Here is a 12,255-nt window from a genome sequence, read left to right as displayed (position 1 = left end):
ACGATTGAAAGGACAACAACGTGACTTGGAAAAAATCCTGGAAGTACACATCGTTCCCCAATAAAGTCCTGTTTCCCTTCCCCAATAAAATCTTAAAAAAAAAAAAAAAGAAAAAAGAAAAGGAAAATGTGGTCAGACACTTTTTCTGAAGGCAAAGCTGATTTGGCTGATTATTTCCATATGAACATTGCCTTTGCCAATTAAGTTATATTATAAATATTTTCCATGAAATTAATGATCCAAACCTGCAGCCTCAAAGTTTTATATTTAAAGGATATAATGAATTAAAGGCATTTTGCCAAAATTATTGCATTGGCTAAGACATATTGATCTCGGTATTTTGATTTTCTCAACCGTTTGTAAGTATATTGGATTTAAAATAATGTCTCAAAATGAAAGTATGACAGATATGGTAGTCATTTGCTAAATCTTGTATGATCATTTCAGTAAACTTCTCAGAAAATCAGAAAAAAATGATTTGGCAACAAATCCTTTTGTAAACTGAGGATTCTTTGCTTTCACACTTTTAAAGATAGGCCTTGGGGTGGCCAGATGGCTCAGTTGGTTAGAATGCGAGCTCTCAACAAGGTTGCCAGTTCAATTCCCGCATAGGATGGTGGGCTGTGCCCCCTGCAACTAAGATTGAAAATGGTGACTGGACTGGGAGCTGAGCTGCGCCCTCCACAACTAGATTAAGGGACAACAACTTGGAGCTGATGGGCCCTGGAGAAACACACTGTTCCCCAATATTCCCCAATTAAAAAAATTATGAAAATAAAGATAGGCCTCATCAAGTTGTCTGTTAAAAATTAAAATTTTTAATTAAAACAATTTTAAATCATTAAAAATTATTTTTGATGAATGGTCACTGTGTGAGTTTTGACCCATGATGTGGACACTCATTCCATTCCCTTCTACTTATTTATGGGAACAAAGTTTTCTGAGTTCTTATATCTACAAAAGTGAAAAATAGGAAAAAAGATTATAATGCACTCTGTCTCATTAGAAGTAATAGTTATCCTTAGAGTCATGACTATTACTTGGGGGAAAATAAACAATCATATTTACTTAAGAGATGCATTTTTAACCAAACTCTAGTTTTTAAATAATTACTTATCAAAATGTGTAATATTTTACACTGGTCTGATACACTGTATACTACTAGTAATTTAATGATAAAAATTTTGATACTCAGCTGCTTAGGGTTATAGGAAAATTTATTTCAGTCCATATATACTTTTTGCAGAGATGTATGGTAGGGTGAAAATAAAAGGCCTTTAAACACAAAAATATATCACATTAGGATAAATTATATGAGGGAAGTTGAATGAAATGCTGATTTCAAAGAGGTAATAAAATCATGTAAAATTTCTGTCTGTTCATGGTTCTTTCTTTATTTGTTTGCTTTTAAATCAACAATGATAAGTATCAAGTTACTGTAGTATTTTTAGTTCACTGAATCATGCAAAATGCAATGAAATCATATTATTTAAAAGCATAAGTAAACATAATAAACTGGAAATAACTCTACAAATAATTAAACTTAACGATAAGAAACTTCAGACGCTAACTTAAAGATATGTGATGGGGCAGATAGTTTTTCAAAATTATTTTAGGCGGCCTATAATGAGAAAGTTTGAAGACCACTGCTACAGAACAGTCTCAATAAAGTCCAGAGGAAAACTGAGCGGAGGGGAAAGAAATTTAGGAAGATTTCTTTTTATTTTGTAACTATTTTTAATTTCTGAATATAGCAGAAACCACTATACCTTTATGTATAGTAGCTTATTTACCAGGGAGGTTATTCAATTTTGCAATGGGTGAAATTTTAGGAATGTTTCTGAATGATCCACAAATACTGTACTTACTCAATATGGTCACTAGGTGACATATGCGCACCAGGAGGAAAGCCCTCTTTCCCTTCCCGGGGCTCGCTCCAATCTGCCATCTCCTCCTGCAAAAAGGAAAAGGATACGAATAACACATAACAATCATAACAAACAATAATAGGAAATATTTGTTTTAGGTCTTTCCATTTGCCAGGGACAGAAAATTTCAGAAAGGGCTTTGTCTCTGAAGTAACTATTCTTCATTAATACCATTTACGAATAATGTTAATTAATATGTCTCTAGGATATGACATGAACATGCAATTGACCAGAAAACCCAAACCCTATCAACCTAAGAACTTCAACTCTAGCAAAATCAAAATGCAGCAGCAGCAGCATCACCTATGACATTCCAAATAGGAGCTTAAACCTTTCATTTCACTGTATCTTCAAAGGACTGTAAGAGATAGGTGCTAATAAAACCTCCATGTTACAGGTGAGAAAGCAGAAAAATGGCCCCAAATCATACAGCTCGTAAGTGCTGGAGCTGAAATGCAAACATAGGTTTGGTTTGGTTTGTTTTCAAATTCAATAGCCATACCCTTAAATATTACACTGTGTGATGTTTCAGTGTGTGAGTGTGTGTGTGTGTGTGTGTGTGTGTGTGTGTGTGTGTATGTACCTATATATCTTTCTATATTTGGCTATACATGTTTATATTTCTGTGCTTTCCTGTGATCCTATGCTTGTGATTTTGTGCCCGTGGAAATGTGTGTGTGCACGTGCACGCACATGCACACATGTGCCCTCCAGATCTTTTAGAGACCTCTCTGATAATTGCCACATCTGCTTTTAAACAGTATAGTCATCAGAGGGAGCTCAATAATTTTCATTATCTCTTGAAGAGGCTAAGAAATAGATACACTAAAAGTCACATCCTCCTTTGGACAAGTGTTTATTTGCACAGCCTTTTATATGTGATTGAGTCTCTGTTTTCATCCGCATAAATCTGCATGAGTCTGTTTCCATTTGTAGCATGATTAAGTCCATGTCTGTATCTATATGCCTAAGTTGACAGATGTATACGTGTGTGTGTGTATTCACATATGTGATGTACACTTAGGACTGAGTGCTATATGGGCATAGGAGTACATTTGTAGACCATTTTGTGTGTGTGCGTGCCAATGGGTGTATAGATTGACATGTGAGGGTACATCTCTATGCATTTGAGTGCCATGAATGTCTGTATTTTTCAGTGTTTCAGTCTCCATTGTCTGTAGATATACATGTATGTCACTTACTTTTATACACTGAGGATGTTTTGTGCTTGTGTATTGGGGGGCATACACCTGGCATCTGAGTATGCATCTTAATATGCATTTATGCATCTGTATGTGCAAGTGCATTTATAGAGCTCTGTGTACATGTGCCCATAATGGGGGTTTGGAACATGTAACCATCTGAATGGGTAGAATCTTGTCTTTGGGGGGGCTGTATCCATGTCTATGTGTACATATGTAAGTCTGTGGGGCTGTACTTCTATCCCAGTGTATATATACATATCTCTGCGTGAGTCTATGTGTATAAGATAGCATCTATGTCTGTGTGAACACATTTAGTCCTTATGTTTACTGCTTGCAAATATTCATCTATGTGGCTCTCTGCATGTCTACACGTCTGTGTGCATATAGCATGTGTGTGTGTCTGAGTGTAAGTCTATGTGTACCTGCACATTCTTGCCTGTAAGCCCCTTTATCTGTGTCTAGGTCCTTCTATATCATATGTACACGCCTCGGTGTTCATCCACTGCTGTTTGCATGCGTGTGTTTGGGTGACCATCTGCACGTCTATGGGGGCACTGTGTGTGCATCTGCCTACGTCCGTCTGCACGACAATGAATTTCTTTGGATGACTGGGTGCATGCACCTGTGTGTCCATGTGCAGATGTTTATGTTGCTGTGTGCATGTGAGGATTCTATATGCATGGGAATTTTGTATGTCTGTGTGTGCGGGTGTGCTTCTGTCCCTGTATTTGTTTGTGCATGCCTCTGAGGTATGCATGCATGTTCGCATGCATACAGATGACTATACACACAAGTGTCTGTGCAAGTGTGTGTGTGTGTGAGAAGGTGTGCTGGGCTCTGCTAATGTGGGTGCACACATTTCTATGTCAGCATGTACAGGTCAATGGGCATGCATGCTTCTGCATGTATCTGTGTGCTCTGTTTGTGCAGGTATGCGTTTGTGGGTCTCTGTATCTATCTGCACATCCATGTGGAGTGTCTCTATGTGTATAAAATTGTATATATGTTTCTGCATACATCTGCACACACCATCTCTTTGTGAGTCTGTATGGGTGTGGCTCCGTGTATGTCTGTCTCCATGCACATGCTTGTGTCTGTGAATTTACCTGTTTCTGCACACATATGTGATTTTTGCATGCTCCTCTTGTTCATCTGAGTGAGTCTGTGTGTGAGTGCTGATGTGCTTGCCCACGTGTTTCTTCATGTGGGTCTTTAGGCCTGTGCCTCTCTGTGTAGATATATGCTTCTGCATATGAAAGTGTCTTGGCTAAATCTATCTATCTATCTATCTATCTATCTATCTATCTATCTATCTATCTATCTATCTATCTATCATCATCTGTCTATCTATATCTATCTATCATCTATCCAGCTATCTATAATGCATATCTCTCTGTATATGAAAGCATGTCTCTAAATGTATATACCATTGTCTGTATCATACATACATGTAGAGATCTCTTTATGGATCCATCTCTGTTTTGTCTATGTGTGCATGTACAAGTCCCTTTATGTGTGCATCCTTTTGTACTTGTGTATTTCCATATGTACACCCACATGCATGAATATTCCCATGTGTGCCCTATGTGCATTTACACATGCACTTATGTTGCATGCACATACATGAGAATATTTAAGCATGTGTGTATGAATAACAGTTATGCCTTTGTGTGTATATGGATGTGACTCTGTGAGCATGAAAATGTCAGGAAGTACATGTTTCAAACACATGTATCTACCTATAGATACATCTCTGTTTCAGCATTTGTGTAAATGTCTCCATGTCTCTGTGTCTCTGCATATCAGTAAAAACACACATACCCGTGTCTGCACATGAATGACTCTACGCATGCCTATGGGTGTGTGTGCTCACATGTGCCCATGTGGGTTCGGGTATGCTTGTCTACATTTCTGCATAAATGTCTGGGGGTGTCTGAGAATGTGTCTGTGCCTCATGAGCCTCCAGAAACATCTATGTGTTTTTGTATGTGTGTATGTGTGTGTATCTGTGTGTTTGCATCTTTGAGGTTATGGATCAGCAAACACATCGTCTGGATGGCATATATACATGTCTGCGTGCTTCTCTGGGTCTGTGCAAGTGTGGAGTATATATTTATGACTATATGTTGCTCTGTGCCTACACACAGAGCTGTAGGCATTCATGTGTATCTGTGTGCATGCATATGTGTATCTGTGCAAACATGAGCTGACCCCTGTTGGGACTCTGTGTTCTACGTTCATATTTGTGCAAACATGTCTTTGGCTGCAGCTTTAAGAATGTATAGTCTGTGGGATTAGTTCACACCTGTAGGTCTATGTCAGAGTAAACATCTGTGGCACTGCATGTGTGCATGTGTTGTGTGTGTGTACTTGTCTATGATGACTATGTGTGTGTGTAGGTGTGAGCACTTTCTCCTGGAAAGGCTTTTCTGGTCATTTCCACACCTGCTTTTCTATGATACAGCCAGCAGAGGGGCCTCAAGATTTTCTTCCTACTCTTGAAGCAGGCAACAAAATAAATATTAAGACAGTTTCCTTTGAAAAATGTTGATTATTGAAGATAGTAACTATGGTCTCATAAGACAGGCTTTTTATAATCTGAAGATAAAAAGCAGGTGGCTGCTCGGATCTTCAAATCCCACTGCCAAGAAGGGATATTTCTGTTGGAGACTCTGCCAAGTACCTATCTTCCCTCCCAACTGTGGTCCCAGGCAGGGCCCATATGCTGCCTCTTGGCTGTGCAAAACCCACACTGCACAGTCCCCATGCCTCCTTCTGTTCCCCCAGGGCGTGCCTATTACACAGGGCTCCAAAATTACTCCTACCGTTTTCTCCATTCTACTTCTTTTCTTTGGCTAGAAATTCAGATTAAGATACCTGGTGTTACTTAATCCTTATGACAGCGTAGGAGGCACGAATCAGTTTATAAATGAGGGTGAAGATCAGAGAATTAGAGTGCATTGTGTGGGTCACGTGGCCAATCAGTGGCAGAGGTAGAATTCCAAACCAGGCCCGACTGACACCAAATCCATATTCCTTCTACTCTACCACTGACCATTTCTACTATCGAATGTGCCAAGGTCCCAGTTCCAGGAAGTGGGGGAGTTGAGATGGGGAGCAGACATGTCTATCTCCAAAGACTGCGTTCTGAACCTTGATTCTTTCCTGAAATTGTCGCAGTTAATTCTTGGAAGTATTTCACCATGTTTACAAACGGGTAGACAGACTCAAAAAAGTGAACTCACTTGCCAAAGCTCTAACATGTTATTGAGGATTAAATGTGATAGAGTGGGTGTGGGCCTCCAGAAGTGAGGCTGAATGTTCTAGAGTGAGCATACATATTGCTCCACTTTTCTTGATGTTGTGAGGCTTTCTGAATACTGTGGAGGAGGTCTGGGTATTACTAAGTGTCCAAAGTTTGGGGCAAATCTGGTGTTGCAGGGTGAATGTGTGGATTATGTCTGTGTTCATGGCTGTTCTTTATGTTGTAGTATGAGTCTATGAGAACCGTGAGGGGCATGTCTGAGTCTTCTGGGGCTAGTTTCTGGGTTAGGTGGCATGTCTCTGTGTAGTGGTGTGAGGTTAGGTGTTGTGGGGTGAGTCAGGGGAAGTGAGGTGAGTCTGAGTGCGGTGGACAAAATCTTTTTGTTATAGGGGAGGTCTCTTTGTCTTGTGGGTTTATTCTCTGTGCTTTGGGGTGATGAGTCTTATGTTGTGGGTTGAGTGTCTGAAGGAAGATGGGTCTATGTGCTGTGGGGCGAGTATATGGGTAGTGGGAAGCGTTTGTAAATTGCAGGTCCTGTGAATGAGTTTCTCGTGGTGTCAGACTGCAAGCAGTATGATTCATGTGTGTATTATGAGGTTGTTTTCTACATCTAGGAAGGCATAGCTAGGGGGTGTGAGGTGAAGCTGTGCATTTTGGATTTTCTCCATGAATTACGGGCTCTGTGGGTCCTGAGCATCTGGTTTAGAGTAACTGTGTGTTGTAGGAGTGGTTCAGAATATCGTGAATTTTATGGGTATGATTTTTTGGATATACTGTTGGGGAAATCTAGGGACTGGGGAACATGACCTCACATTGAAGGGCATATGTAGGTGGTGTGGTCTATACATTGTAGTCTGTACATTGTGGGATCTATCTTGGAGTAATGGGGTAAGACTGTGTGTCTTGGGTTGATTCTAGCGGTTCTACAGTAAATTGTAATGTCGTAAGGCCAGTCTTTGCATTTTAGGGTATGTCTGTGCCTTATGGGAAATCTATGTGGGTTTTTTTAAAGGTGGGAGTCTATTGGGTATGTGGTTGTGTCGGTACATAGTATGCCATTTCTGGAGGTTGTGGTTCAATGTTGTGCGTTATGGGGCAAGTCTGTATGATATAGGCTAATTCTGGATGTGGTACTGGGTATGCCTGGTGTTATCAAGAGAGTGTGAGCTATTAGGGATGAGTCTGGGTGTGGGGGAGCTTGTGTTTGTGCAGTGGGACTACTCTGCATGCCACAAGACATATCTGCCTTGTGGTGTAATTCTGTGTGTTATGGGGTATGCCAGTGCGTAACCGAGCATGTCTTGAGTTTGGGATCTTTATGTTGGGTGATGAGTTGTTTTGTGGGGTGAGTTTGTGTGGTAGGGCATGTCTGTGCATTATAGGGTATGTGTCTCAGTAGTGTGGAGCCAGTCTGTAGATCATGAGATTTGTCTGTACGATTGTGGGTCAAGTATTGATTTTGTGGGATGATGTGAGGTTGTAATGAGATTTTTGTGCATGTAGGAGAGTCTGAGTGTGGAGGGAAATGTCAGTGTATTGTAGGGAGAACCTTAGATGGGTTGAATTTGTATGTTGTGATTTGATTCTAGGTGTTTTGGAGTGAATTTGGAGAAAGTCTGAGCATGATGTAGCTATTCTGGGACTGCGGGAGTGTCTGCACATTTCAAGGTATTTTGGACATTGTAGGACACATCTTTTCTTTTGAGGTTTTGCCAAGGTGTTGTGGGGATGAGTATGCGCACTATAGACTATATCTGGGTTGTAGGTCTAGGGTGCCTTGTGGGGCGAGGCTGTGTTGTAATGCATGTCTGGAGAGGAGCATAACTATACAATATGGAGTATGCCTTCATCCTCTGGGGCAAATCTGTATGCCCTAGAGCAATTCTGAGGGTTGGAGACACATGTTTTCTTTTTGGGTATTTGCTTTGTGGAGAGAGTGTGTGTGTTCTGGGGGTGCATCAGAATGCAATTTTGTGTTTATGGAAGAAACCTTCGTGTCATAGGGTCCATCTGTCCATAGTGAGTTTATCTGTGTCTACGTATTATGGAGCTAGTTGGTGCACTGTAAGACATACCTTAGTGTTGTGTGGCCAGACTGTGAATTTGGGGGTGTGGCTGGATGTTTGGGATCTACTTTTACCATACTTGGGTAAATGTATGGTGTAGAGCAAGGCTGTGCATTCTAGGGAAATTTTTGCGTTGTGGTAGAGGGCATGTCTTGGTGTTTTAGGGTCTGGGCATTGTGGGGCAAGCCTGCTCATTGTATTATGAGGCATTTCTATAGTAATATGGTGCTGAGTTTTCAGGCAAATCTAGGTATTATTGTAATATTGGATGCCTTAGGAGGCAAGTCTTGGCATTTTTTTGAGAATTTTTGCATTGTGAGGTCAATTTGTGCATTGCGATGGGATTCCATGGGCTGTAGTGAGAGTCTTACATCATGGAATATGTGTGACATCATAAGTTAGTCTAGGTATTAGGAGGTGAGTGTGGGAGTTATGGGAGAGTGGGCATTATGAGGCTTCTATGCATGTTGTGGAGTGTTTCTTGGTGTTGTGGTGCACGACTGTGTATTGGGGGACATATCTGGTGGTTGTGGTACACTACGGGTAAATTATTTTCTTTATGGATGAGTCTGCATTGTGAGATAACACTGTGTATAGGGCTGAAAGTCTGTGAATTGTACGATGAATTTGGAAGTTGTGCAAAATTCTATGCATTGTGGGGCAAATATATTTTCTGTGGCATATTTTAGAGCTACTGTACAAGACTATGCTGGTGGGAGAAGGGGTGAGTTTATATGTTTAAGGATGTGACAAGATTTTATGGATTCATTATGGAGTGTATGTTTTTAGAATGTTCGTAAGTTCTTATGCTATGCTGTGCGTTTCTAGAGGGTCTATATCTTAGGACGCATATTTGTGTATTGTGGGATGTATGCAAGAGTTGTGGAAGAAACTGTCCATTTTGGAATGGGTGTGTGTTTTTATGCAATTTGGGGTGCTATGAGGTGAATCCGGACATTGAGGGAGAACTCTGTGGTGTTTCTGGATTCTGTGCATTGTTTTGGGAGAATCTAAGTTGTGATTGTTGTCTGTACATTGTAATGTGTGTCTGGGTATTGTGGGACAAATATGAGTTGTGAATTGATTCTAAGTGAGAGTAAATCTGTGCTATGCTATGTTTGATGTAGGGTGGTTTTGTGTATTTTGGGCTGAGTGTGAGTGGTGGTAAGTGTGGGGTGGGGTGATTCTTTGGGGTAGGTCTGTAAGTTGTTGGTCATGGTTGTGTGTTATGATGCAATTCTGCAACTAAAAACACTTGTGAGCTCAGTTTGAGTGCTGTTGTTCCTTTCTATCTATGGCTTGGCAACCATAGGCTTGGTGAGAGTGTTTCTATAGGGCATGTTTTATGTTTTAATATTATTTGGCAACTATTTTTAGAGTGTGTGTGTATTGTACTGTGAGTTTGAGACTTTCTGGGTCAAACCTGTGTGTTTTTGTATAAGTCTGGGATTTGTGGTGTTAGTGCAATGTGGGGAAAAGTGTATTAGGCTAATTTATGACTTGAACAGTGAGCTGACGTGCTGTGACGTAATCCTGTGTGTTGTGAGAGAAGTCTGTATCTGGGGAAAGTCTTTACATTGTAGGGTGTTTCTACGCGTTATAGTGCCTGTGTGTATACTGCTCGGGCAAATCTTTGTACCACAGGGTAACTGTTAATTGTGGGATTGTCCTATATATTATAGGACAAATTGTGCCTTGTAATGCTATTCCATGCCGAGTATTGTCATTGACGACAAGTATTTTTGGGTCAGTCTTTGTGTTGAAGGACGTGTGTGTGTAAAAGTGCACATGTTTTGTGCCAATTCTGAACTTTGTGGCACATCTGTGTGTCATGAGTCGACCCTATACAATGTGTGGGGAATCTGTATGCTCTGGGCTGGTTTTGTGTGCTTTGGTGTGGGTCTGAGTGGCGGGCAGAGTCTTGGTACTATGTCTAGGAATTGTAAAGGATGTCTAGATGACGGCGTCATGAATGGAAGAGATACATGTTTTGAGCATGTTTCTTCACTGTAGGAAGTCATGTGACATGAGATGCGTCTCCCCATTGTGACTTGATACTGTGCATTGTGGGGCATTGCAATGCTTTGTGTTATGATTCTGTGTCTGCAAGGTGAGGCTATGTTTGAGGCACGTCTCTGTTGTAAGGCATGTCTGTGCACTGTTGTGCAGCTGTGTGTTTTTGAAGCAAGTCTGTGTGCTCTGCATTTCTGTCTGCGTATTAATAATATGATGTTTCTTGGTATTGTGGAGTGAATCTGGGCATGATGGAGTGATTCTGGATGGTGGGGCACATGTCTGTGCTTTATAGGACATGCCTTTGTGTTTGAGAACAAGGCTAGGAGGTGTGGTGTTAGATCAGACTGAGTGGGTTGAACCAGTGCTTCATGGAATAAGGCTGTGCATTGCACAGGATTCAGTGTGTCACGAGACATGTTCCTATGGCATATGAGGTATTCTGACATCTGTCTGGATTGTGGCGCATGTCTATGCAGTGTATGCTTTGTCTAGCTGTGGTTGCACAAGTCTGTGAGTTGGGGGCCATAGCTACGCATTATAGGGCTTCTTATGTGGTGGGGAAATGTGGGGAGAATGCTTTGAAGTGAGCCTGGGTGTTGTGGTTCTAGTGTACTCATTGTGGAGCGATTGTGTCTATTATGGAGCAAATCAGTTTATAGCATGAGTCTGTGCATTGTTAATTCCAACTTGTGCATGGTAGGAGGGTCTGTCGGTTGCATGACATGCTTGTGTCATGAGGAAGGTCTTTGCATTGTGGGGTTTACCTGTGCTTTGTTGGGGATTATACTTGGCTTTGTGGGGTATGACTTTGGTGTGTGATGAGTGCACATGGTGTGGCAGTATGGACTTTGTGGGGCATACCTTGTAACTGTGTTATTATCTTGTGCATTATGGGGTGAACTTGTGGCTTGGGGTTGTGTTCCTACTTTGAGAGGCACATCAGTATATTGTGGAATGTATTTGTGGGTTGTGGGGTAATCTGTGAGCAGTGAGTTGACTCTGGATGTTCTGAGGTTGAGTGTGGGTGATGCAGGCAGAGAGTTGCATTGTAGGAGATATCTATCTATTATGGGGCATGTTTGCAGATTGTGGGATAAGCCTGTAGTTATAGGTTGTATTTGAGTGCTATGGGCCCTGCATATTGGGCGACTATGTGGGGAGAACTGAAGGTGTATTATATTTGGGACTTTTGCATAATTCTGTTCCCTTGGGGGCGGTAAGTTGTGGGGATGCCTGTGCATTGCAGACTATGTCTAGGTATGGTGAGGCTAGAATGTACAGAGTGGGGCAAGAAGGTGTGCTGTGGTGCCATTCGCTACTTTGTGGGAGGAGTCTGCACTGTGAAGTTGAGTCTGTACATTGTAGGACATGTTGAGGTTCTGCGTACCAGGTCTGTGTATTGGTAGAGTTTTTTGTATGTAGTAGGACAAACTTGGTATTGTGAAATGACATTTACTGGGTTGATTCTAGATGTTTCGCATTAAGTCTTCGGTGTGTGGAGCCAGTATGTGTTTATGTGCCTAGAACAGGCATCGTGGGACATGTTTGCTTTGTCATATGACTCTGTACTTTGAAGATCATACTCGTGGGGAATGGGCCAATCCATGTGCTATGGGACAAGCCTGTGTGTTACAGAGCAAGTCTGGATCCTGTGGAGAGATTATGTGCTTTATGGGGCAAGTCTGTGAGCATTGTGGATAATTTGGGATGTACAGGTAATGTTCGTGGGTTGTGATAGGGATGGTGTTGGAGAAGTGTATGTGTCGTGGATTGTT

The 12,255-nt window shown here is 41.3% G+C and overlaps 1 protein-coding gene across 1 annotated transcript in view; it reads right to left on the bottom strand.

The window, feature by feature from the left end:
- Window positions 1-12,255, bottom strand: part of LOC148754685 (uncharacterized) — a 55,769-nt gene that overhangs the window by 31,671 nt on the left and 11,843 nt on the right. The window contains exon 4 of the mRNA XM_088794766.1: window positions 1,869-1,954. Coding sequence (XP_088650892.1) covers window positions 1,869-1,954 — 86 coding nt within the window. The remainder of the gene's footprint in view (window positions 1-1,868; window positions 1,955-12,255) is intronic.

This window comes from Rhinolophus sinicus, chromosome 18 (genome assembly GCF_057876585.1).
Source record: "Rhinolophus sinicus isolate RSI-liver-muscle chromosome 18, RSI-T2T, whole genome shotgun sequence".
Taxonomy (NCBI): domain Eukaryota; kingdom Metazoa; phylum Chordata; class Mammalia; order Chiroptera; family Rhinolophidae; genus Rhinolophus; species Rhinolophus sinicus.
This window is presented reverse-complemented; position numbering and strand designations above follow the sequence as displayed.